This window comes from Sciurus vulgaris (assembly GCF_902686455.1).
Source record: "Sciurus vulgaris genome assembly, chromosome: 16".
NCBI lineage: Eukaryota > Metazoa > Chordata > Mammalia > Rodentia > Sciuridae > Sciurus > Sciurus vulgaris.
In genome coordinates this window covers 2,744,971-2,766,352 of record NC_136477.1, presented here as the reverse complement: position 1 = coordinate 2,766,352, position 21,382 = coordinate 2,744,971, and the positions used below count along the sequence as shown (strand labels likewise).

Here is a 21,382-nt window from a genome sequence, read left to right as displayed (position 1 = left end):
GCAGGTTCCTGATAGAACATCCAGTTTCCCCTTGTCTGCTGCTGGACCCCTCTCAAGGGCTGTGCACCTTAACACCTTCTCAAGCTGGTGACTGCGCACTGCTGGACATGGCCAGTCTCCCGTAGAGACCTTCACTTGGAGCTGTGCCGTATGACGCAGTCACCCCTGGCTGCAGTCAGCCCGACAGTGGTGCATCCAGGTTCAGAGAGCTGCGAGCATGCTGTGTACATTCTAGACTTCAGACTTAATACCAAAAAGTCGACGTTCAGTAATGCCCTTGTGTCAAGTACACGTTGACACTGGTGCTTCTGCCGGGCTGTGTGTGGTGTCAGGAGGAGGTCCACCTGATTCCCACTTAGAACACGTGTCCTCGAAATCTTTATTCTCATGTTTTGCAGTGCTGGGGCAGAACCCAGAGCCATGCTCGTGTTAGGCCAAGTACTCTGCCCAAGGAGATTTTAAATTGTGTACGTGGCTTCCCTCCTGCCTCTGTTGGACAGAATTGGGGTCTTGTGGTCATTGAACTAAAATTTACCCATTATGGGGAGCTGATTTTTGTCCCACGATCAGGTTGAAAGTCAAGGCATTCATAAAACGCTTGTCAGATTCTCCCTCGAAACTTCCTTGTGCTCAGTAGACAATAGAGAAGGTCTGTTCTTTTTCTTTTTTGGTACCGGGGATTGAACTCAGGGGCACTTGGCCACTGAGCCGCTTCCCCAATCTTATTTTATATTTTATTTAGAGACCGGGAGTCTCACTGAGTTGCTTAGCACCTCACCATTGCTGAGGCTGCTTTGAACTCGTGATACTCCTGCCTCAGCCTCCTGAGCTACTGGAATGGCAGGTGTGGCTACCACGCCTGGCCGTGGTTGGTTCTTTAAGGAGTATTTAGGAGCACATGTAAATGCATGCAGCCTCTAGTAAGGGAACAGGTGCTGGATGCCCGGCACGCCCTGGCAGGGTCTGCACCCCTCCTCCTTCCCTGCAACTGCTCATCTTAATTCTTTCAAATTAGAAGAATATATGGGGCGGGTTCAGTGATTCACCTGCCATCCATCGGGAGACTGAAGATCTCCAGTTCAAGGTCAGCCTGGGCAACTTAGTGAGACTCTGACTCAAAATAAAAACTAAAAAGTGTTGGGGTGCAGCTCATGTGGTGGAGCCCCTGGTTCACGCCCCACACATGCGGAATAAGTCAGTAAACAGACGCCCCTTGGCTCTGGTCCCCTCCTGTGAAGCCGCCTCAGAACACTTGCTCCTCTGCCCCTGGCAGAGACTGGTGTCTGAGCAAAGCTGTTGCTCACCTGACTCCCAGTTCCTTCATTTTCTGGTGTGGTCTGCAGGCCTTCTGGGTCCCTTGAGCTGCAGCCTGTCCCCAGGGTTTCCTGAAATGTGTAAGCAAGGGTCTGGCCTTCAGTTCCGGTCACCATGTGTTGGCGATGGGGGTGCATCCCTGTGTCTCCTTGCTGGAGTGTGAGCCCCTGGAATCTGGCATCAGGCCCTCTTCCCTTTGGTTCCCTCTGACCTGGCACCTGGCTGCTCTTACAGCTGGGGTGTCATCTCGCACCTCTGGACTTGCCCCTGCTGATCGTGTGTTGGACCCCACAGGGCAAACCTGGTGGACCTGCAGAAGAAGCTGGAGGAGCTGGAGCTGGACGAGCAGCAGAAGAAGCGGTTGGAGGCCTTCCTCACCCAGAAGGCCAAAGCCGGCGAGCTCAAGGACGACGACTTCGAGAGGCTCTCAGAGCTGGGAGCCGGCAATGGCGGCGTGGTCACCAAGGTCCAGCACAGGCCGTCTGGCCTCATCATGGCCAGAAAGGTGAGCAGGTACTGGGATGGGGCCTTTGCTGTCCGGCTTGCCTCCCCAGGGACCCTGAGTGTGAGAAGCCCACTTGTAGTCAGTACGCAGCAGTGCAGCTGCCACTTACCTCTCTGGGTTAACTGACCTCTGCCTTCTGGAGGTTGTAATTCAGGTCCTGGGGCTGGGGTGTGGCTCAGTGGTAGAGCACTTGTCTACCACGTGCCAGGCCTGGGTCCCATCCCCAGCACACAGAAAAACCGGGAAACCAGTTTCCCAGAAGCCCTCTGGGCTGTGCACAGCCGGGTCCAGAAGTATGGCAAGCAGAGTTTTCAGGAATATCCGTGTATTGGTCAGAGGTCTCCAGAGAAACAGAATCGATAGCCTGTGCGTACACTCATGTGTACATGTAGAAATTTATTTTTTGAGATGCAAGGGATAGAACCCAGGACCTTGCACGCGCGAGATAAGCACTTCACTCCATGGCTGAGCCACGCCCCAGCCCGAGGGGGCAATTCTAAGGAGTTGTTTAACATGGTGGTGGCATTTTAGTCTGAAATGTGCAGGGCAGAGCAGCACACTTGAAGTTCCAGCTGGAGTGTGAAGGCTGCCTGGAGGCCTCACTGCCCTCTTCCTGGGGCCCCTCAGCGTTTCCTCTTGAGACTTACAGCTGATTCGAACGTGGCCCCCCACACCTCAGAGGGTCACCTGCCTTACTTAAGAACCTACAAATTAACTGCTCCCCACCTTTCCAGCAATGTCAAGACTGGTATTTGATCAAAATCTGGGTTCCCAGGCTAGGGGACACATAAAGTTGGTGTCACCCCCCTCGTGGGATTCCACACACTCTGATGCAGACAGCACCACCTGCTCACTCATCCTGGGCTCTGGTGCTATAGCAGCCTCTCTAGAGTCCCTGGAGGTGTCTGGAGCTGAGCCCAGGAGGGCATGCTCACTTGGGGATAGAAACTCCTAACAGGGGACCCTGTGGACAGACTTCTGCTCCTTCACATGTGTCCCATGCGGAAGAGCTCACTCTTCTGGAAACCTGTCATGCTGCAGTCACTGCCACTGCCCGGGTGTGGGCTTCAGGGTCCCTACACAGTTACTTTCCCAGGTCACTGGGGATTTAGCTGTGCAGCTTGCTCATTTTTATTTTCGTTTATTTATTTAGGTACTGGGATTTTAACCCAGGGGCACTTTACCATAGAGCCACGTCTCCAGCCGTTTTTAATTTTTAATTTTGAGGTGGAGTCTTACTAAGTTGCTTAGGCCTCACTAAGTTATTGAGGCTGGCCTTGAACTTGCAAATGTCCTGCCTCAGCCTCTTGAATCACTGGAATTGTAGGTGTACGCCACCACACCTGGCTCTGGCTTCCAGAGCACCTCCCTGCACCCCTGCAATCCACAGCTGAGGACTTCCTTTTCTGTTCCCTGTCTACTGGCAGTCTTTTCAGAATCAGAGCAGCCCTGGAAATCTCGAGCCTGCCTTGCCTGTAGCACTAATGTGAGATTCAGAAGGCAGTAGGGACCCTGAGGACAGTGTGCTTGTCAAAGCAAGGGCTCTCAGGCCAGTCAAGGGGTCTTCTGTGTGTCCCTCATGCCAGGTAGTAAATGTGAACCAGGACCTGCGTGTCTGCCGTGCAGCACCGCAGCTGAAATGCTCAGATGAAACGGAGTCAGCGCCTTGACAGGCCTCCCAGAGCAGACCACCTGTGGACGCAGGGCAGCCCTGGCCTGGGGGAGCCCGCTCTGCAGCTAGCATCCCCTGGTCTGTTTGCTTCCCAACCAGTGCGACATGCCAGAAAAGCTGCAAAGTCTGATCTGGGAAGCCCAGGAAAGCCTCCCTTGGTTTTTGTAGTCATGCTTGTTTGTCACCCTTGTAAGTGTGAGCAGACACTGGTCATCTGCTCCCCAATGCATCCTGGAATTTTGGAGCGACCTACTGGCCTCCTGGGGTGGCCACGGTGCAAATGCTGCCTCCTGGGCGACCCAGGGCCAGAGCTGTGCTCTGTAGGCCAAGTTAGGTGGAAAAGAACCAGCAGAGGGGCTGGGTGGGCATTAGCTTTGGGGGAAACCTGGATCATGACCCTGGTCCTCAAGGTCACAGGGAGCATGCGCTACACACTCCTGGGTTCAGGGCACTGTCAGACTCTCACTGCCCTTGACCCAGCACCCTTGTGCTTCTCGTGCCTTGGTGTCCTCCCACAGGAAGCCATTTGTCCCCAGTTCTTCATTTTGGTGGCTCCTAAACGCAATTTCCTTTGAGCCTCAGCCCAGTGTCACCTTGCTGCCATTCCCTGAGCACTCATTAACCGCCTGCCAGGTCTCCTGATGACATTCTGCCCTGGTGTTATGCTTCTCTCTCCCCTCCAGACAAGGCTCAAGCAGGGACTTTTCTTTTGACTGCTGGCATCCATAGTGACTCTGCAGATGTTTGCCAAGTTGATAGCAGTAGTTTTCAGAGGTGCACATCTGGTCTTGCCTCTGGCAGATGAGGGGACTCAGTCTTCGGCTCGTCCCCAAGCTGACCAGGTCTGAGGTTCTGAGCGGCCAGGACACTGACTGGCTGTAGCTCCTCCCTGGGCTGTGGGCTCGAGCTCCCTGTGGGTAGGTAGTTGGGGGTCTGTCCCCTGGATGTCTGAATGTCTTTCCTGCATCTCTTGGGAAGATCCCCTGACTTCCTGCCTTTGGAAATGTTTTTGAATTTGATGACGGTTTCCACTTGTCTGTAGGAGCTCCAGTGGAGGGAGTGCTAGCTCCCTGGGCCTCAGTGTGGTGTCCCAGCCTGGAGGAAGGACGACTCGGAATGTGCCCACTCGTCTCTGAGGAGACAGGCACAGTGACACCCGCTCTGTGTTCTTGTTCCGGGTGGGAGTCCCAGAAGGCTGGGCCCTGGCCCAGGTGTGATCTGTGGCAGGGCCCTTCCTAACAGCCCCAGGTGGAAAAGGCTCTGCCCTGTCGGTCTTTCTGTGACACCTCAAGTGGCAGTCCGCACACTGCCACAGCGGCACCTTTTTTTTTTTTTAAACATATCACTCAGTGATTTCTTTTGTAATATATTCAGCGTTGCTCATTTATTACCACAGTTGGTTTGAGAACATCTTTATACTCTAAAAAGGTACCTGTCCCCGTGAGCAGTCACCCTCCCCAGCCCCGAACTCATGTCAACCCTCCTCCCCAGGGTTAACTGTCTCTACAGGTAATCCATTCTCTTTCCCTGGATGTTCGTTGTAAAAACAGCTTGGTTGATAAGCAGGTCATATACCTCACAACTCACGCATTTAAAGTACTCAGTTGACTAGACACAGCATATTCACAGAGTTGTTTGGCTTTCACTGCATTTAATTCTAGAACATTCTCATAACCCACAAAGAAATCCTATACCATTAAGCCAATACGCTCTCTCCCTGCACCCATAAGTTCACCTCTGGACTCCTCTGTCCTGGACACTTCCTGTCAGTGGAGTCACATACTATGTCCCTGTGTGTCTGGTTCTCACTGAGCATGATGTCCTTGAGGTTCATCTACGCTGCAGCTGTATCATCTTGTTCCTGCTCGTGGCTGAGAGACCCTCCCGAGAATGGATGGGGCACGCTGTGTCAGTGGACACGTGGCCGTTCCCCTCTGGCTGCTGGGAACACTGGTGCACATTTCTGGTCCCAGTTGTGTGGCCGATCACTTCTCTTGGGCAGACTACTGGGAGGGGTTGGTTCTGAGTGCTCTGGTGAGCTCCAGGGCAAGGCCCTAGTCTCCCCGCCCTGCAGTTCCAGTGCCCCTTGGTGACCTGCCCTCCTCCTTGCAGCTAATCCACCTGGAGATTAAGCCAGCCATCCGAACCAGATCATCCGAGAGCTCCAGGTCCTGCACGAGTGCAACTCGCCGTACATCGTCGGCTTCTATGGTGCCTTCTACAGTGACGGGGAGATCAGCATCTGCATGGAGCACATGGTGAGCGCCCAGGTCGCGTCTGGGCCCTCCGAGCCCCTGTCCTCAGAGGTAGCAGCTCAGCAACTTCCGAGGGACCTTCAGTTGTCGCTGGGAGCCAGCTCGTGGGATCGTGCATTTCTTCCTGTTCCTCAGTGACGCCCCCTTCTCAGTTGTGCTTCCTGCTGGAGGGTGGGGATGTGGCTCGCTGGCAGCCTAGTGAGAGCCACCTCTCTTTCTGCCCAGGCCTGGTGTTCCCAGTGTGCGTGGACCTGTGTGGTCCTTGCCGCTGGTTCTGTGGCAGACACGGGGCTGCTCCTGTGCACTGCCCCATCTAGAGTAAAGTGGCGTGCAGTGTCAGTGAGCACTGTGGGGTGAGTTCCACAGTGGGCGCTGGGCCCAAGGGTGTGTGTGAAAGAAGTGATGGCCGTTTCCATTGTGGCAGTTTTGCTGCTTCCGCTGAGGGAGCATGGCGACCTGAGCTGCTGTTTGAGGGCACACCCCTGCCACCACCCAACCCAGAGCTGGTTCCCAGTCCTGGTGGGGCTTAGGCACCTGTTCTTCTCTAAACCACCACGATTGGTGCCTGTGTGGCCCCTTGTTCAAATTTTCTAGTTTTGAAGCTTAGAAGTGGGTGGGATCAAGTGTGACAAAAGCAGAAGTGGTCAGAGCTGTGGAGCCTGGGAGGAAATGGCCCCCTCTGGGCTTCAGGTGCCACGCTGCCTGCTACAGGGCTCCCCTTGCAGAACCAGGGCTCATCGCTGTTTCACGTCTCCTTGGTGGTGCCTTGCAAGCACGCCATCCCCTGTGACAGTTTTGTTACAATGGCAGGAAGTGAATTTGAGCAAGAGCCCCACTCAGTTGTGGGGTCCAAGCTAGGCCGTGCACATGGGAGTCCTTCCTCACCTTGAAGAAGAGTCACACCCGGCCTGCCTGCCTGCAAGCCCTGGTTCAGGGAAGCCAGAGGGCAGAGGGGATGAGAGAGCACCCCAGTGTGTGGTGCCCTCCTCCCTGCTTCTTCCCTAACTGGGGTGTGGTTCCTGAGGCCCCCTGCTTACCTGTGGGAAGGAAGGAGCTTCATCTCCTGTCCCCCCTTTATGATGGGTGCTTAGCACAGTTGTCCAGTGTAACCAGCACTGCAGTCAGGCGCCAAGCAGCTCCTGCTGCAAGAGGGGAGCCCCCAGCCCTCCTCTGCTCTATGGACCTGTCCTTTGCTGTGATGGTAAGCATGCAGGAGTGGGAGATGGTGTGTTCAGCGTGTGCATGGGCACTCTTGGGTGGCCCTCACGCCCATGCCTTCTGCAGGCAGGGCTTATGATAAAACAAAAGCTGGGCATGGTGGTGCATGTCTGTAATCCGAGACTTCGAGGCTGAGGATCTCAAGTCCAAGGCCATTCTCAGCAATTTTGCAAGACCTTTAGCAACTTAGGGAGATCCCTTCCTTAAAAGAAATTTTTTTTAAAGGTCTGAGAGTGTAGCTCAGTGGTAGAGCACCCCTGGGTTCAATCTCGGCACAAAAAGAGGCAAGGACAAAGGGTGGGGGATGTTTTTCTTTTTCTGGTACCAGGGATTCAATCCAGGGATTAAATGCAGGGACGCTTAACCACTGAACCACATCCCCAGCCCTTATTTGTATTTATTTTGAGACAGGGTCTCGCTGAGCCGCTGAGGTGATCCCTGAGTCGCTGAAGCTGGCTTTGAACTCACAATCTTCTCGCCTCAGCCTCCTGAGCTCTAGGGTGTGGATTCTGAAGTGGGAGTGAGCCTCCTCGAGGAGTCCCTGGGAGGAAGGCTGTGGCCAAGCACAGTGGTCTTGGACGTGCACTCTCCTCTCACTGCAAGACTCTGGAAGGCTGGCAGCTCTCTGTGGGAAGTCGGGGAGGTGGTGGTGCCTGCTGGGCAAGCATGAGCAGGCTCATCCTCAGAAGCACCCAGTGCCGCTGGAGCATTGAGCAGAGGACAGCACGTCCTTGCCCTGTGGCCAGCATCCTGTGCTTTTTCGTCCTCTCTATTATCAGTGCCTGCCTAGTTGGTGCCTGTCTCAGTCTGTTTCCAGGTGCTGTAACAGAATGTCACAGGCAGGTAGTTTACCCAGGAAAGAGGCTTATTGGGTCAGGGTTCTAAAATTTGGGAAGTCTGAGAGCACAGCCAGCATCTGCACACACGCAGTCATAGCTGGGGAGATGGAGCTGAGCAGGTGCTCTGGAGGCTGCCGGTCTGACAGAGTCCCGCTTGCAAGAAGAGGCCCTGGGCATGGGGCCGTGTCACTGTGACCACGATGGTCTTGTGTAACTGGTGACTGGCGTGTTGGTTGCTCACGTCGGTGAATGGAGGAGTGTCGACTCCTACTGTGTGGGCTTTCTCTCACTGTAATCTCACTGCAGAGCAGAGGTTTATCGGCACTCACCATCTTGCAGTTTCCTGTCCGTGATAAGTGGCTTCGGGCCTATGGTGATAGCAGACCATGGTGGGAGCGTCTGGCAGGGCAAGACCACCCATGGCCAAGAAGCAAGAGAGAAAAAGAGGAAGGACTGCAGTCTCACTGTCCCCTAACAGGCCACACCTCAGCAGCCAACCCTCCCAGCAGACACGCCTCTTAAAGGCTCCGGCACTTCCCAACAGTGCCAAGCTGGGGACCAAGCCCTTGACACGTGGGCCTTCAGGGGACACTCCAGGCCCAGACCACGGCGGGTTGTGAGCAGCACAGCTTTGCTGCAGAAAGTTACACCTACCTGCCAGCTCTCGTTGGGACTCGACTCAGGATCAGCAGTGCTGGCTGCTCCTCTGTGACCTGAACCTTTTGAAAACTCAGAACAGAACCCCCTAAGCAGGGGGCCAGAGTGGGCGGTGGCTGTGTGCTGACCACACAGGCACCTCCCAGCATTCCTTGGGGTCTGGTCAACTCTGCTGGAGGACGCGCCCCCATGTTCTGTAGCGGTGAGAAGCCCAGGTGCACTGGGGAGCTGGCAGTGCTGCAGTAAGGCAGCGAGAGGCTTGCGATAGGACAGGCTGTTGCTTTAAACTCTGTCTTTCCCTTCGTGTATAGGCGTGTGTGTGCCTGTGTGTAAAGATGCAGAAGAGTGTCACACATCAGGGGCGGAAGGTGGAACTGCCAGGGCTCGGGGCAATTGCTGACTGCCTTCAATTTTTTACACTTGGAATTGAATCCAGCCGTGCTCTACCACTGAGCTACATTCCAGGCCCCTTAAGAAATGTTATTCTGAGACTGCCTCACTAAGTTGCCAAGGCTGCCCTTGAACCTGTGATCCTCTTGCCTTGGCCTCCCGGATCTCTGAGATCATAGACATGCAGCACCACAGCCAGCATTACATTTGCATGTTTTTATAAGTGCAGCATATTCCATCTGGGGATGTAGCTCAGCTGGTGGAGTACTTGCCTCGGGTACACAAGCCCAGGTTCAATCCCCAGCAGCACAAAAACAAAACAAAAAAATCATATATTACTGTTCAATAGCAATACATTTTCAGGAACATTTGAAACACACAAAATAAAAGTGTCTGGGGCTGGGGATATAGCTCAGTTGGTAGAGTGCTTGCCTTGCATGCACAAGGCCCTGGGTTCAACCCCCAGCACTGCATCAATCAGTCAATCAATCAGTCAATAAAAGTGTCTAATCACATAGAGTGAGATTTGGGTCACAGAGATCTGGGTGCAGTGTTTCCAGCACCCCATCCTTTCCCGTTGCTCAGGCAGATAACTTACCCTGACAGGCTGTGGGCACCCCAGCTGCAGGCTGGTGGCTCACTGGGTTTGATCCTGCCTGGTGCACCCCGTGCTCCAGCCCCACCCTGAACCATGCCTGGGGACATTTTGGTTGTACGACTGGGGTCGCTCCTGGCACAGAGTGGGTGGAGGCCAGGATGCTGCTCAGCACCTGCAGTGCCCAAGACGCAAACTACAGTTTGATGGGCCCCAGTGTCCTCTGGTGAATGTGCTGGCAGCCCCCACCCACCCTGCCTAGCGGAGGGAGGGGTTTCATGCACACTGGGGAGATTCCTGGCCTGGTGCTGAACCCACTGACCCCCAGCTCCCCCAGCCGATGCCCAATTTCTTTACCCCGCTCATACTTGTTGCAACTCTGAAGAGTTAAAGCAAAGAGCCAGGCACTTGCCAGGCCTGTCCTCCCAACTGCTTGGGAACTGAGGCAGGAGGGTGACCAGTTCACGGTCAGTCTCAGCCACTTGTCAGACCCTGGCTCAGAATTTTAAAAATGAAAAGAGCTGTTAGCAGGGACTCGTTTTCCCTCTTAAGTACTATTTGTTTTTGTTTTGCCTTTTTAGTTCTTTTTACATCTATTGATACAAACAAAAAACAAGAGCAAGGCACAGTGGCCACACCCGTACTCCCAGCTGCTCCCAGAGGCTGATGCAGGAGGGTCACAAGTTTGAGGCCAGCCTCAGCAACTTAGCTAGACCCTGACTCAAAATAAGATTTTAAAAAAGTGCTGGGGATGCAGCTCAGTGGTGGAGGCCTGGGTTTAGTGCCCAGGACCAAAAAGGGAAAGATGAGGCAAGAAGAGCCGCGCTCTCTGCACGCGCTCACCTGGTCGGCCAGGTGCACTTTTGCAGCCAGGCCTGTGGACTCCTAGCTCTCAGGCCTGCGCCACACCTGTCCCTCTATCCAGGTGACCAGAGCTCCTTCATAGAATCACCTATGGGTCTCAGAAGCTTCAGAGCATATAGGGTTTTGTGGCATCTTACAGTACAGTGGGCAAAGGGGGGACCCAGCACCCTGAGGCTGCCACCTCTCCCTTGTTCCCCAATGACAGGACACACATCCTGGGGACTAAGCCATCTTTGGGGTCCTGGAAAACAGGTTGGAGAAAATTCCACCTCCCAGACTTCCTATTTCAGTTCCCTCTGTGTCCAGCACAGAGTAGACTCCTGTCGGGGGGTCTGGCCGACAGTAGGAATTGGCAGTGTCACCACCGTGTGCCCAGTGCTGGCCCAATGGCGTGGCCCAGACTCCTCTCCCTCCCCTGGCACCTGGGGCAGCCCCTTAGTCCCTGGGCAGCTGTGAAAGAGACATAAGGTCTGTTCCCTTGTCTGTCCGTTGGGTTTGAGGCTACACCCAAATGCTGAAGGGAGGCTAGCCAGGGTGAATCATCTGCAGGTCCTCAGCAGACGCCTGGCACAGTGGCGAGTGGGGAGGAGTTTCGATGCCCCTGCCCTATGCTGGCCTTCCTGAGCACCTCTCCTGTGGCCGAGGAAGCCCTTGGGTTTGTGTGGGGAAAGCCAGGTGGGCTGTGGACCCTGGCCAGCCAGCCTCCCCTGCTCTCTCCTGCCTCTCCAGTGTCACCCTCGGCCCACATGCCCCTGCCCAGCGTGCTGGGCCAGAATAGAGACCGAGGAGCCGGGTCGTGGCCTGCATGTGTGGGTGTGGTGGCTGCTTGGATTCCAAGCCTAGCCGCTGCCGGGGCTGCACAGATGACCTGTGGCTCCCAGGGCCAGCTCTGTCCCCAGCCGGGGTTTTGGTGAAAACTCAGCAGCAGGCCCGGTGGGGCTGTGGGGCGCACACCAGTGTCCTGGGACACTCCTCCTCCCCTTCCTGCTGCGGGCGCGGCCGCCCTTGACTGGAGGGCCGTGTCTGCCCCAGCCTGGCCGCCCTTCCGGCCGGCTCTCCACAGCCGCTTCTCCACGCAGGATGGTGGCTCCCTGGACCAGGTGTTGAAGGAAGCCAAGCGGATTCCTGAGGAGATCCTGGGGAAGGTCAGCATTGCGGTGAGTCTCGCCCAGACCCTGGGTGTGTTTCCCCCGGCCGGAGGCGCTCATCCTACGCCAGCCCCTTCCTCATGGCCAGGGTCCAGGAATTGCCTAAAGCCATTGCCAGTGCTCGTGGGGCCCCTGAAGAGAATTGCCAACTCTGTCTCCACCGGCTGTGGGACTTTGAGCAAGTTCCTGGGGTGCATGGTCCCCATCTGCTGGGTGAAGGTGACTTTTAAGATTTTCCGTCATTGTCCTTGTCCCTGCCCCTCCATCTCGGGTCTAGCTGAGGTCTCCGTTGAACAGCTCTGTGTAGAATGGCCGCCGCCTGCCCTCCATCTTGTGGCAGGCAGACACCACTGGCCAGGGGACTCAGGTTGTGTTAGTCAGGAGCTGGTTGAAGGGGAGATCCAGGGGTGGACATGAACCTGGGACCTTGCTCTCCCCTCACTGTCCAAAAATGCTTTGGGCAGCCAGGGGACAGAGAATGCTTTCCAGCCTCTGCCCGGCAGGTGGCAGAGCCCCAGGGCCTAGAGTCCTGCCACTCCTGTGTGAACTCAGCAGAGCATGTGGCTTCCAGGAGCCTGCATCTGTGTCCATGAAATGGCCTGGAGGTGCAACCTGCCCACACAGGTGGAGGGTGATAGGACGTGCGGCCTGGCGCTCAGCGTTCCAGAAATGGAGCCGCTGTGGACACCCATCATTGACCGCTTCCTCTCGAGGAACCTGCCTTTCAGGGTGCGACCTGGCGAAACAGCCCCACTGCTCCCTTGGCCTGTTCAGTTGCAGGGATTCCCTAGCACAGCCTGGAACCTGAGTACTCTTGGGGGATGCCGTGAGGCTGGTAGGGGCCGAGCCTGGCTCTGCGTCTCTGGGTCACTGCCTCTGCCTCTTGTGTACACAGCCCTCCTCCTTCCAAGTAGGGGGGACCAACATGCCCGTCACAGGTTGTGTGGGAACCAGCAGTTTGCACACACCCCACCACCGGCAGCCAGCCTCCTTGCTGGCCTCTGTTCTTGCTCTAATCCTGAGAAGTTGAACACAGCCTAGAACAGGGTTCTCTTGGCCTGTGCCAGACACTGGCTGAGGGCCAGGGAAGCACCCTGCTGGCCCTGCCCTGCTCACCCAGTCCTGTGGCCCCTGCAGGTTCTCCGGGGCCTGGCATACCTTCGAGAAAAGCATCAGATCATGCACCGAGGTAAGGAGGCCTGTGCCCTCCCCAGAGCCTGGCGGGCCACCACAGTGCCCAATGGCCCCTCATGCCTGGCTGACCTTGTCCTCAGATGTGAAACCCTCCAATATCCTGGTCAACTCCAGAGGAGAGATCAAGGCTGTGTGACTTCGGGGTGAGCGGGCAGCTCATTGACTCCATGGCCAACTCCTTCGTGGGAACGCGTTCCTACATGTCTGTAAGTCCCCGCGCAGTGTGCACTCCCCAGCCGCCCTGCCTGACCCATCCTACGTGAAGTCTGCACGCCCTGGACTTCCTCTGCAGCAAAGTGCTGCTCACTTCCTAGGCAGGGCCTCTTCCTGGAAGTGCCTGCCTGAGGTAGTGACCCATCCAGTCCTGGGCACTTCGTAGTTTCTGAACTGAGATTGGAGATGCCCAGGAGCTCGGGGATCCTGAGGAGCTAGCCTTGGCTTGCAGGGAGGGAGCGGTGCCTTTGCAGGGCCATGACACTCTGCCAGAATCTCCAAGTGATGTGGCTTCTGGGAGCCGCTTCTACACCCTCTGCGCCCAAGGCCTCGGGCACAGCATGGCGCACACGCGGGGATGTGGCCCCATGTCTTCCTGTTACACTGGTCCTTAGCTGGGCAAGCGGGCTGGGTCGATAGCAGGGCCTGGCCTGCAGGTGCTGGCCCACCCCACACCTCCTCCTGCCCCGTCTCTCCGCAGCCAGAGCGGTTGCAGGGCACACACTACTCGGTGCAGTCGGACATCTGGAGCATGGGCCTGTCCCTGGTGGAGCTGTCCATCGGAAGGTACCCCATCCCGCCGCCTGATGCCAAGGAGTTGGAGGCCATCTTCGGCAGGCCCGTGGTCGATGGTGCAGAAGGAGAGCCCCACAGCATCTCACCCCGGCCTCGACCCCCTGGGCGCCCCATCAGTGGTATGGCCTGAGCCTGCAGCTTCTGGTGGGGGTTGACCACACAGGCACTGCTGCTCCCGGGATGGCAGTGGCCTCCCTCTGGCCCCCTCGGTACCACCTGTCTCCCTGGATCGTGCCAGCGGGTCAGCAGTTCTTGCGTGGTGCTGGGGCTTCTGGGGACATTGCTGGAAACAGCAAACGCCCCAGACGTGTCCGGGTCTCACACCTGTTGCCGCCAGCTGGAGGGGTGTGAGCCCAGCTCCCCAGCCAGGCCATCGCGTGGCTTCTCCAGCATTTTATCATGGGAACGACCCAAATGTGCAGACAAGTGGCAAGAAACGCTCTCCTGGGCACCCACCACTAGCTCAGCGATGAACGCGGGACCATTCAGGCCAAGCCACCCGGAGCTCTGAACTTGAGAACTTGGCTCGGAACGTGCAGCATGCAGAAAGCACGTCAGGAGGGGAGCCAAAGGCGACAGGCCCTGCAGGCTGTGGGAACTGTCACCAGGACACTTTGCCCGCTCTGGGGGAGAGGGCAGGGGAGGCCAGCCGGCAGCAGAGCCCGAGCAGCTCCTGGGGTCCTGAGGTTCGATCTTTTTAAGTCAGGTGACTAGAAGTGAGTTAGGTCGAGCCCGGAGGACCGCGCTGGTGTCGAGCTTCCACTTCACTCCTGCAGGTGCACAGCTCGGTCCTAGCACCTCGCAGAGCCCTGCAGCCATCACCCTCCTTAGTTCCAGAGCATTCCATCACCTGAAAGGGAACAGCTCCCCCGTCCTCACCCTAGCCCCTGGGCCCACAGATGCACATCCTGTCTGTGGACACTCCTGTCCCTTGGTCACACACCGTCGTTGTGTATCTGGTTCTCACTGAGCACAAGGTCCTCAGGTCCATCCATGCTCCTTTTGAGGGCTCAATAATATTCCATTCCATTCTAAAGGAATAATTGCATTGTTTAGCCACCACTGTGGCCGGGTGTGTGAGTGGGTGACAATTTTGATGCACCCCAAGCCCTATTCCCACCTGTCTGCTGCTGCAGACAGACCACATGGGTGTCTTAGTCTCATCCCGGGGGAGAGTTCACAGGTCTTTGTCCTCAGGCCTGGCCTGTGCCCCTCTCAGCCCCACTCCCAGATGGCAGCCACCTGCCTGCCAGCACCTCCCCCCAGCCCATGCCCCTGGCCTACATGCCCCATTTCAGGACAGGCAGGAGGCGAAAGTCCAGCTGCCGAACCCAGACCTGGCCAGCTGGGTCTCAGACAGGGGTCAGCCACCCCCTGCCAGCTTCCTGTTCCAAGCGGCATCTGGGGCTTGTTGTTGTCACCATTGGCGGCTCCAAGCAAGGTCATTCTGCTGTCCTTACTCAGGGCGCGCCCCCTCCCCCGCCCAGCCTGGAGCCCAGGAGCTGTGGCTTTGGCATAGCCCGATGCGTGGCTCCCCAGCAGGCCATTCCTCTGGCTGCTTCGTTCGGCTTGAATTTGCTGCAGGCTCAGGAGAGCAGTCTCTTTTAGGGAGCCAGGCCCTGAGCGCTGCCACCGCCCTGTGACGTGGCCGCTGCCCTAGCCTGGCACACCATGATGGCGCTCAGTGTGCCCGGCCCCCCAGGCCTTCTCTGCCCCTCTCACTCGTTTCTGTCCCCCACTGCGTAGGTCACGGGATGGACAGCCGGCCGGCCATGGCCATCTTCGAGCTGCTGGACTACATTGTCAATGAGGTGCGTGCTGGAGGCCTCTGGCGCTGCCTGGGCACACCCAGGGATCTGCAGGACGAGGGTGTCTGGCGCAAGCCCGCCACGCCCTCTCCCGGCGGCACAGGGCCCCCGCCTCACAGGGGTCTGAGTTCCTGGACGAAGATGAACTCAGAATCCCCGTCGCAGCCCCTTCCCTGCCCCTTAGGCCCTGTCCCCCGCAGCTCCTAGGTTGAGCAACCTGGTGTCAAGTGCTTGGGCTCCTAGGTAATGCCCTTCCACAGAGAAAGGTCTCCTGCCGCCTCTGGGAAGGACGCCTGGCCCCAAGGACAGGCTGGCCCTGCAGCAAGGCTCTGGGAAATGGGCCACCTTCCCTTCCCCTTCTCTCTGGGCCCTTGGTGGCTCCTCACAGCTGCCCCAAAAGCAGAAAGTGCAGCTGTGTCCTACATAGATGAACAGGCGACCTCGGGGCTGGCAGTCAGGAGGGGCACAGCCTGAACCGGAACCCTCCCGTTGACCAGGTCCTCGGGGTCCACTGGAGTCAGGGAAAGGACAGTGGCAGCAGCCAGGATGACTGCACTGGTCCCAGTGCAGCGAGCACACCGCTCACCCTGAGTGTCCAGGGCGCCCCCCATACTCCCGGGGTCATGTGCAGGCCAGACCCTCAACTCCTGCGATGCTCGTTGCCCAAACCTGGGAGCAGCTGGCCCCGTTGCAGTGCTGGGCCGGAGGCAGCGCCTGGGCTTGGAGCCCGAGGAGCATGTGCTCCGGGAGGACACGCCTCCGGCCTCTCCCAGTCATCCCCAGCCGGAGAGGGGATGGCGCTCTCCTTCCCGTGAGGGCCAGGAGGGTCGGGTGAGGGTCCCCCGCCAGTGGCTGACCGGCCCTCGTCTCCCCACAGCCGCCTCCCAAGCTGCCCAGTGGTGTGTTCAGCCCACAGTTCCAGGAGTTCGTGCACAAATGGTGAGCACTCGGCGTTGCCGTGGCGGCAGGCGGGAGGGTGCCCTCAGCCCCAGCCGTGGGCTCAGACGCGTCCTTTCTGCTCCTGGTTCTGTTGGTACCAGGGCCATCTGTCAAGGGTCCTGAGCAGGTCAGCAGCAGGACTTGGCAGACACTTAAACCCACCTAGAAAGCCAGGGTCCCTTTCTGGGATGTGGTGCGTACCTGCCATCCCAGTTGCCCCGAAAATGGAGTATGAGCCTGGATGGGGGGCTCTTGGGCCATTTTGCAGCTGCCACCTTGCTGTCACCTGGCAGGAAGAGGGAAGTGCCCATCCAGCAGGTTTTTCTTGGAGTCACCAACTCAGGTTCTCCTGTCCTTTACGGAAACCAGCAGCGTCTGTGCTGGGGCCCTCAGGCGAGCATCCTGGGGCCTGGGAAGCAGCCTCAGATGTGCCCTAGTGGCTAGGCTGCCCCCGGCCCTTCACACAGCCCTCCTGTGGCTGCAGGAGCCGCCCTGTCTCCAGGCACCTGGCTTTCGTTTGGAGAGCCACCCTGCGACCCTGAGCTGCTTGGAGTTGCTGTCCACAGGCTGTTTTGTTTTTTGTGAAGGAAAAGTTCCATTTTGACACGGGCTCCACGCTTGGCCTTTTATTAGAAATCCACCTGTAGTGGCCCAGGAGGCTGAGGGAGGGCGACTGCAAGTTCATGGCCAACCTCAGCAACTTAGCAAAGCCTGTCTCCAAGGAGTAATCAGCTGGGGCGTGGAGAATGGCACACAGCTGTGGTCGCTGCCAGACTGGCCCGGGCAGCGGGGCTCCCGCTCCTCTCCCTTTGCCTCCCCCTCAGGCCCTTGCGCTCCCTTCCCTGGGGGGCATCTTGCTCTGGACACTTGAGGCAGTGATGAAGCTCCTTTTCTGGGCAGGGGCCAGGTGGCAGAGTAGCACTGAAGCCGAGTCCCAAGCCCCCTGGGCAGCCTCGCCACCAGCTGACTGCCCTGTCTTGTGCCTGTCCCCAGCCTCATTAAGAACCCAGCAGAACGCGCAGATCTGAAGATGCTCATGGTGAGTAGCACCCTGGATCCTAGGCTGCCTGGGGGGACTCGGTGGCTGGGTGTGTGCCGGGGGGCCCTGCTGTTGGCAGGAAACGTCCAGCACTGGCCAGGCTGTGGGCCTGGGAGGGCACAGGGCATTTTCCTAGAAGGGTGGTACCAGGGTTCCTGGGCAGTGCCCACCTCAGGCACCGGGTGGCCACAGGCTGGACCCTTTGTCCTGAGCAGCTCCCAGCTCCTGTGGCCCTGGGAGGTGCCCTGTCCTGTCCCATGTGCTCTGCCACTCTCAAGGGCGTCCCTCTGAGACTTGGGACGCACGCTCGGCGTGCAGGGCGCTCTGCGCTGGCCAGAGCCTCCCTGAGCAGGCAGGAGGGCATGGTGGTGGCCTTGCAACCCAGCTGCTGGCCAGAGTGCCCCTCCCCAGCAGGGCAGGGAGAAAGGCTGCCCCGTGTCCCTCCCGCCCCTGCGCACAGGCAGTCCCGACCAGGCCCTCCCAGCCACACCTGCCCCCGTGGTCTTAGCACGTCCCCAGCATAGATAGCCCGGAAGGAGCCGTGGTTGGAGGCCAGGACGTTGGTTCTCAGCCCCATAGGTCCCCAGGTGGAAGTGGGCATCGTCTAACTGTTGGAACGGGGCATTTTCGAAAATCGAGCCGTGCCTTTGCTGGGCTCCCGCCTGTGGCACCAGTGGGTCCTGCAGGTCAGTGCGCACAGCCTGCCACCAACCTCACTGTACTCTCCCCAGCCCTGCGGCGCTTCTCCTTGGGCCCTTGTACGCCCCTCTGGCCATGGCCGCACCTCCTCCAGGGCGGCCGTTAGCTGTGTGGCCTGGGCCGCGGTGGGCTAGCCCGCCTGGTGTGAGCCTGGTGGGCGGGGCCTCTCCAGCTGCTCCTCTGGAGGCCCTGCACTCGGCCGGGTCTTGAGAGCATGACAGAAGCAACACCTGTGCGTCCTGAGGTTCGGCCAGAAGGGCACTGATGTCAAAGGGCCAGGCGCCCTAGAAGTCGCTGGGGCGCCTGGTGGGGAGCACTCGCTGCGCGCGGAAGCCCGGCTCAGCCGCTGACTCCTGCACCCACCTGTGCTCTAGGCTCCATCGGGGGCGTGAGTCCCACGTGACGCCCACTGGTAGGGCCGCAAGTCCCTGCCTCAGCCCCTCAGCAGCACATCCTGGCCTCGGACCCACGCGTCAGAGGCCCCAGAGCTTGGTGGCTGGTGGCTGCTGCTCAGACACTTTTTGAGTCAGGGACTGTGTAGAGAGGTCCTTCGGCAGACAGGACCATTCCAGATCAGATGTCCTCACCTGAGGTGGTCCTGTCCCCAGGGGACCCTGGGTGACCTCTTGGGACATCTGTGGTGTCCTGACTTGGAGCATCCAGTAGAGACTGGGGACATGGGTCACCTTGGGGGGCCCAGGACCCCCACCCCACAGGCAGCACAGGCTGTGGAGCTGCTGTTTCCTGCCCTGCCCCAGCCGCAGACGCGTCACTTCCGTGTTAACCTCCACGTCACTTCCGCTTTGCTTGGGTCCCCCTCCTGGCCTGTATGTGGTCCTGGACGGGCACTGGCACCCCCTGGTCGTGTGCATTGCTGCCCAGGGCCAGCCCTCACGGCCCCCCTGCCTTCCAGGGCCACGCCTTCATCAAACGCTCAGAGGCCGAAGAAGTGGATTTCGCCGGCTGGCTGTGCAGGACCCTGCGTCTGAACCAGCCCAGCACGCCCACGCGCACTGCCGTGTGAGGGCCACCGGACGCCCGCGTCTGGCCGCCTGCCCACCCCCCATCTGTGCCCGCCCTTCGGCCCCTCCTGCCCTGGGAACATCTGTGTCCTCGCATCCCCTGGGTTGTCGCCTGGCCCGGGAGGGACACTGCTGCTGTCACCATCTAGGAACCTGCTTACTTAGTTTTAAAAGGAAACACAAAACGGAGAGGAAAAGCAAACGCTGCCCATGGCGCCTCCTTGCTGCGCGGGTCTTCTCGGTGTTGGTCTTGCTCATCCCAACTGGAGGCTGGCCTCAGAGGCTCTCCAGGGCTGAAGCCCCAGTGCCTGGGCACCCAGCCTGCCTCAGCATCTCACCTGGAAAACCGCGCAGGCCAGGCCTCAGTAGAGCCCACTTCCTCCACCTCCCTCCCTGGCTGCCTCCGCCTTTATCACACAGCCTGGACGGCAGGCAGCCTCTGCCTCCCCCCAGCCCACCGCGGGGCCCTCCAGGCTCCCTCCCAGCGCTGAGCTGACACAGCTCTGCAGAAAGGAAGTGCTGGGTTCCACGCTCTGTGGAGGAAGCCCAGCAGATGCAGCAGATAAGGCCGAGTCCCTGCCCTTGCAGCAGGCCCCACAGATGCGGCTGTCACCTGTACCTGTCCTGGAATCACGAGCCATGCTGGGCGCGTCTCTCCGCGGGCCCTCTAGCTGCTTGGCTGTGGAAGCGGGTGAGGCCTGCCCCGGGTCCCAGGTCTTCATTCCTTCGGGCCCTCGTGGCCCCCATGTTGCCCGAGGCCCGGCTTCCTGCCTTCAGGGCCACTCACCTCAGGCAGCCAAGGGAGAGGGCCCTTCTGGGCTGTCCGCACGGCCTGCCCTCTGAGCTCTCTGAAGCTGCCCCTCCGTGCTTCTGAGGACTGGCACCGCCAACGCTCACCGGCAGGCCCTGGGTTGCTGCGGAAGGCAGGAGCTTGCAGTCCTCCGGGAGCCCAGGACCGGGTGGCCCCTTTCTTCTCAGGACCCTTCTGGTCCTCTTGGTTTTTTCTGCAGACACCAAAGAGATGAGTTGGTGCCTCATTCAGACAACTTTGCTGGTTCTGCCACTGGGTGTTCTCTGCCCAGAGTCTCACATGATTTAGGTTCTTGGGAGGCTGAAGCAGAAGGACTGCAAGTTTGGAGGCCATCTTGGACAACTCAGAGACCCTGTCTCAAAAAATAAAAAGGGCTGGGGACAGAGCTCAGTGGCAGAGCAGCCTGAACTCATCCCCAGCACTGCCAAGAGGAAGAGACCGTGGCCTTTCTTCTCCTGACACTTCAGAGCTGGCTTTCCGACTGGGCCGCCGCTGCAGGCTGCCTCTCCTTGCCCTCACCCCATGCCCCTGCACACACCCGGCCTTGGCCACCCTCTAATCTGAGCTGGGCCCTTGCTGGCCCCCAGTGCTGGCCACAGGTTTCTCTAGGCAGCTGGGTGGGCTCTTGGTGAATCACGCCATGTGGTCGGTTTGGGGCCTGAGTTGTGAGGTGGCCCCGCCAGCAGGCTGTGGTGCTGCCAGCTCGCTTCCCGTGGTCCGGAGGCTTCTAAAGTGCAGAGTTCCTGGTGGTTTTGAGGAGGGAATACAGTGGGCTGGGTGTGGCCCAGTGGTTAGCTCCTGAGGCCTGGGTTCCATCTCCAGGGCAACAAAATAGGAGTAGATAGGAAAGAAAAGATGACGCCCTGGCTCCACTACCCCACGTGTGGGGGCCCTCGGGTGGCCCTGGGACCCCAAGCCCCTCCGAAACGTTCAGATCAGGTGGAGAGCGGGGCTCAACCCGTGGCTTGGGGGAAGACAGCTCGGAGCATGTGTCAGGTACTCCTCAGCGTCCCCACAGCAGCACCCAGAGGCCTGTGTGCCTGCCTGGCCGGTGCCTGCGCTCTGCCTTCACTGACTCCCCACGTCACGCTGAACACCACCCACCATCAGCCTCAGAGGACCTGCCTGAGCTGCACTTAGTGAAGCACTGGGGATGGGACGCAGGGCCTGGCACAGGCTAGGCAGGCGCTTGCCACTGAGCTGCACCCCCAGCCCGGAGTGTTTGAGTTATTAACTCGGGTCCTGGGCCACCACCTGCCACCTCATCCTGTGACGTTCTCCCGATGGGACCAGCCCTGGCACGGCTGCATTTCCTTCTCTGACCCCGACCAGCATGCCAGGGCGGGGCAGGTAACAACAAAACAGGCTCGTAGAGCTGGCGCCCGCCTGGGGCTCCAGGCTGCACCCCGCGCAGGAACTGGAGGGAACCCGAGGGGGACAGGTGCCATGCGCCAGGGGATCAGCGTTTCACCTGCGACCCACAGGAAAGCTGCTAGCCAGCCTTCGCTCCTTCCCAGTTTCATTTTGATGCAGACTCTGGAATGTGGTCTGTATTTTGCTTTCAGTGCCAGAGGGTGCTGGATGGGGCCACCGCAGACCCAAGACATTCCAACTGCTGTTTGCC

At 58.7% G+C, this 21,382-nt stretch overlaps 1 protein-coding gene across 1 annotated transcript; it reads left to right on the top strand.

Annotated features, from left to right (window-relative positions):
• Positions 1 to 1,606: 1,606 nt before the first annotated feature.
• On the top strand, positions 1,607 to 20,196 carry LOC306646477 (dual specificity mitogen-activated protein kinase kinase 2-like; the record flags this gene model as incomplete). Its single annotated transcript, XM_079115076.1, is given in 12 exon segments — positions 1,607 to 1,819; positions 5,604 to 5,631; positions 5,634 to 5,749; positions 11,389 to 11,466; positions 12,595 to 12,646; positions 12,732 to 12,778; positions 12,780 to 12,857; positions 13,346 to 13,559; positions 15,187 to 15,251; positions 16,126 to 16,187; positions 17,181 to 17,226; positions 18,839 to 20,196. Coding segments are annotated over 12 exon segments (1,110 nt in total), but the record flags the coding sequence as incomplete, so codon positions are not given.
• Positions 20,197 to 21,382: the final 1,186 nt, after the last annotated feature.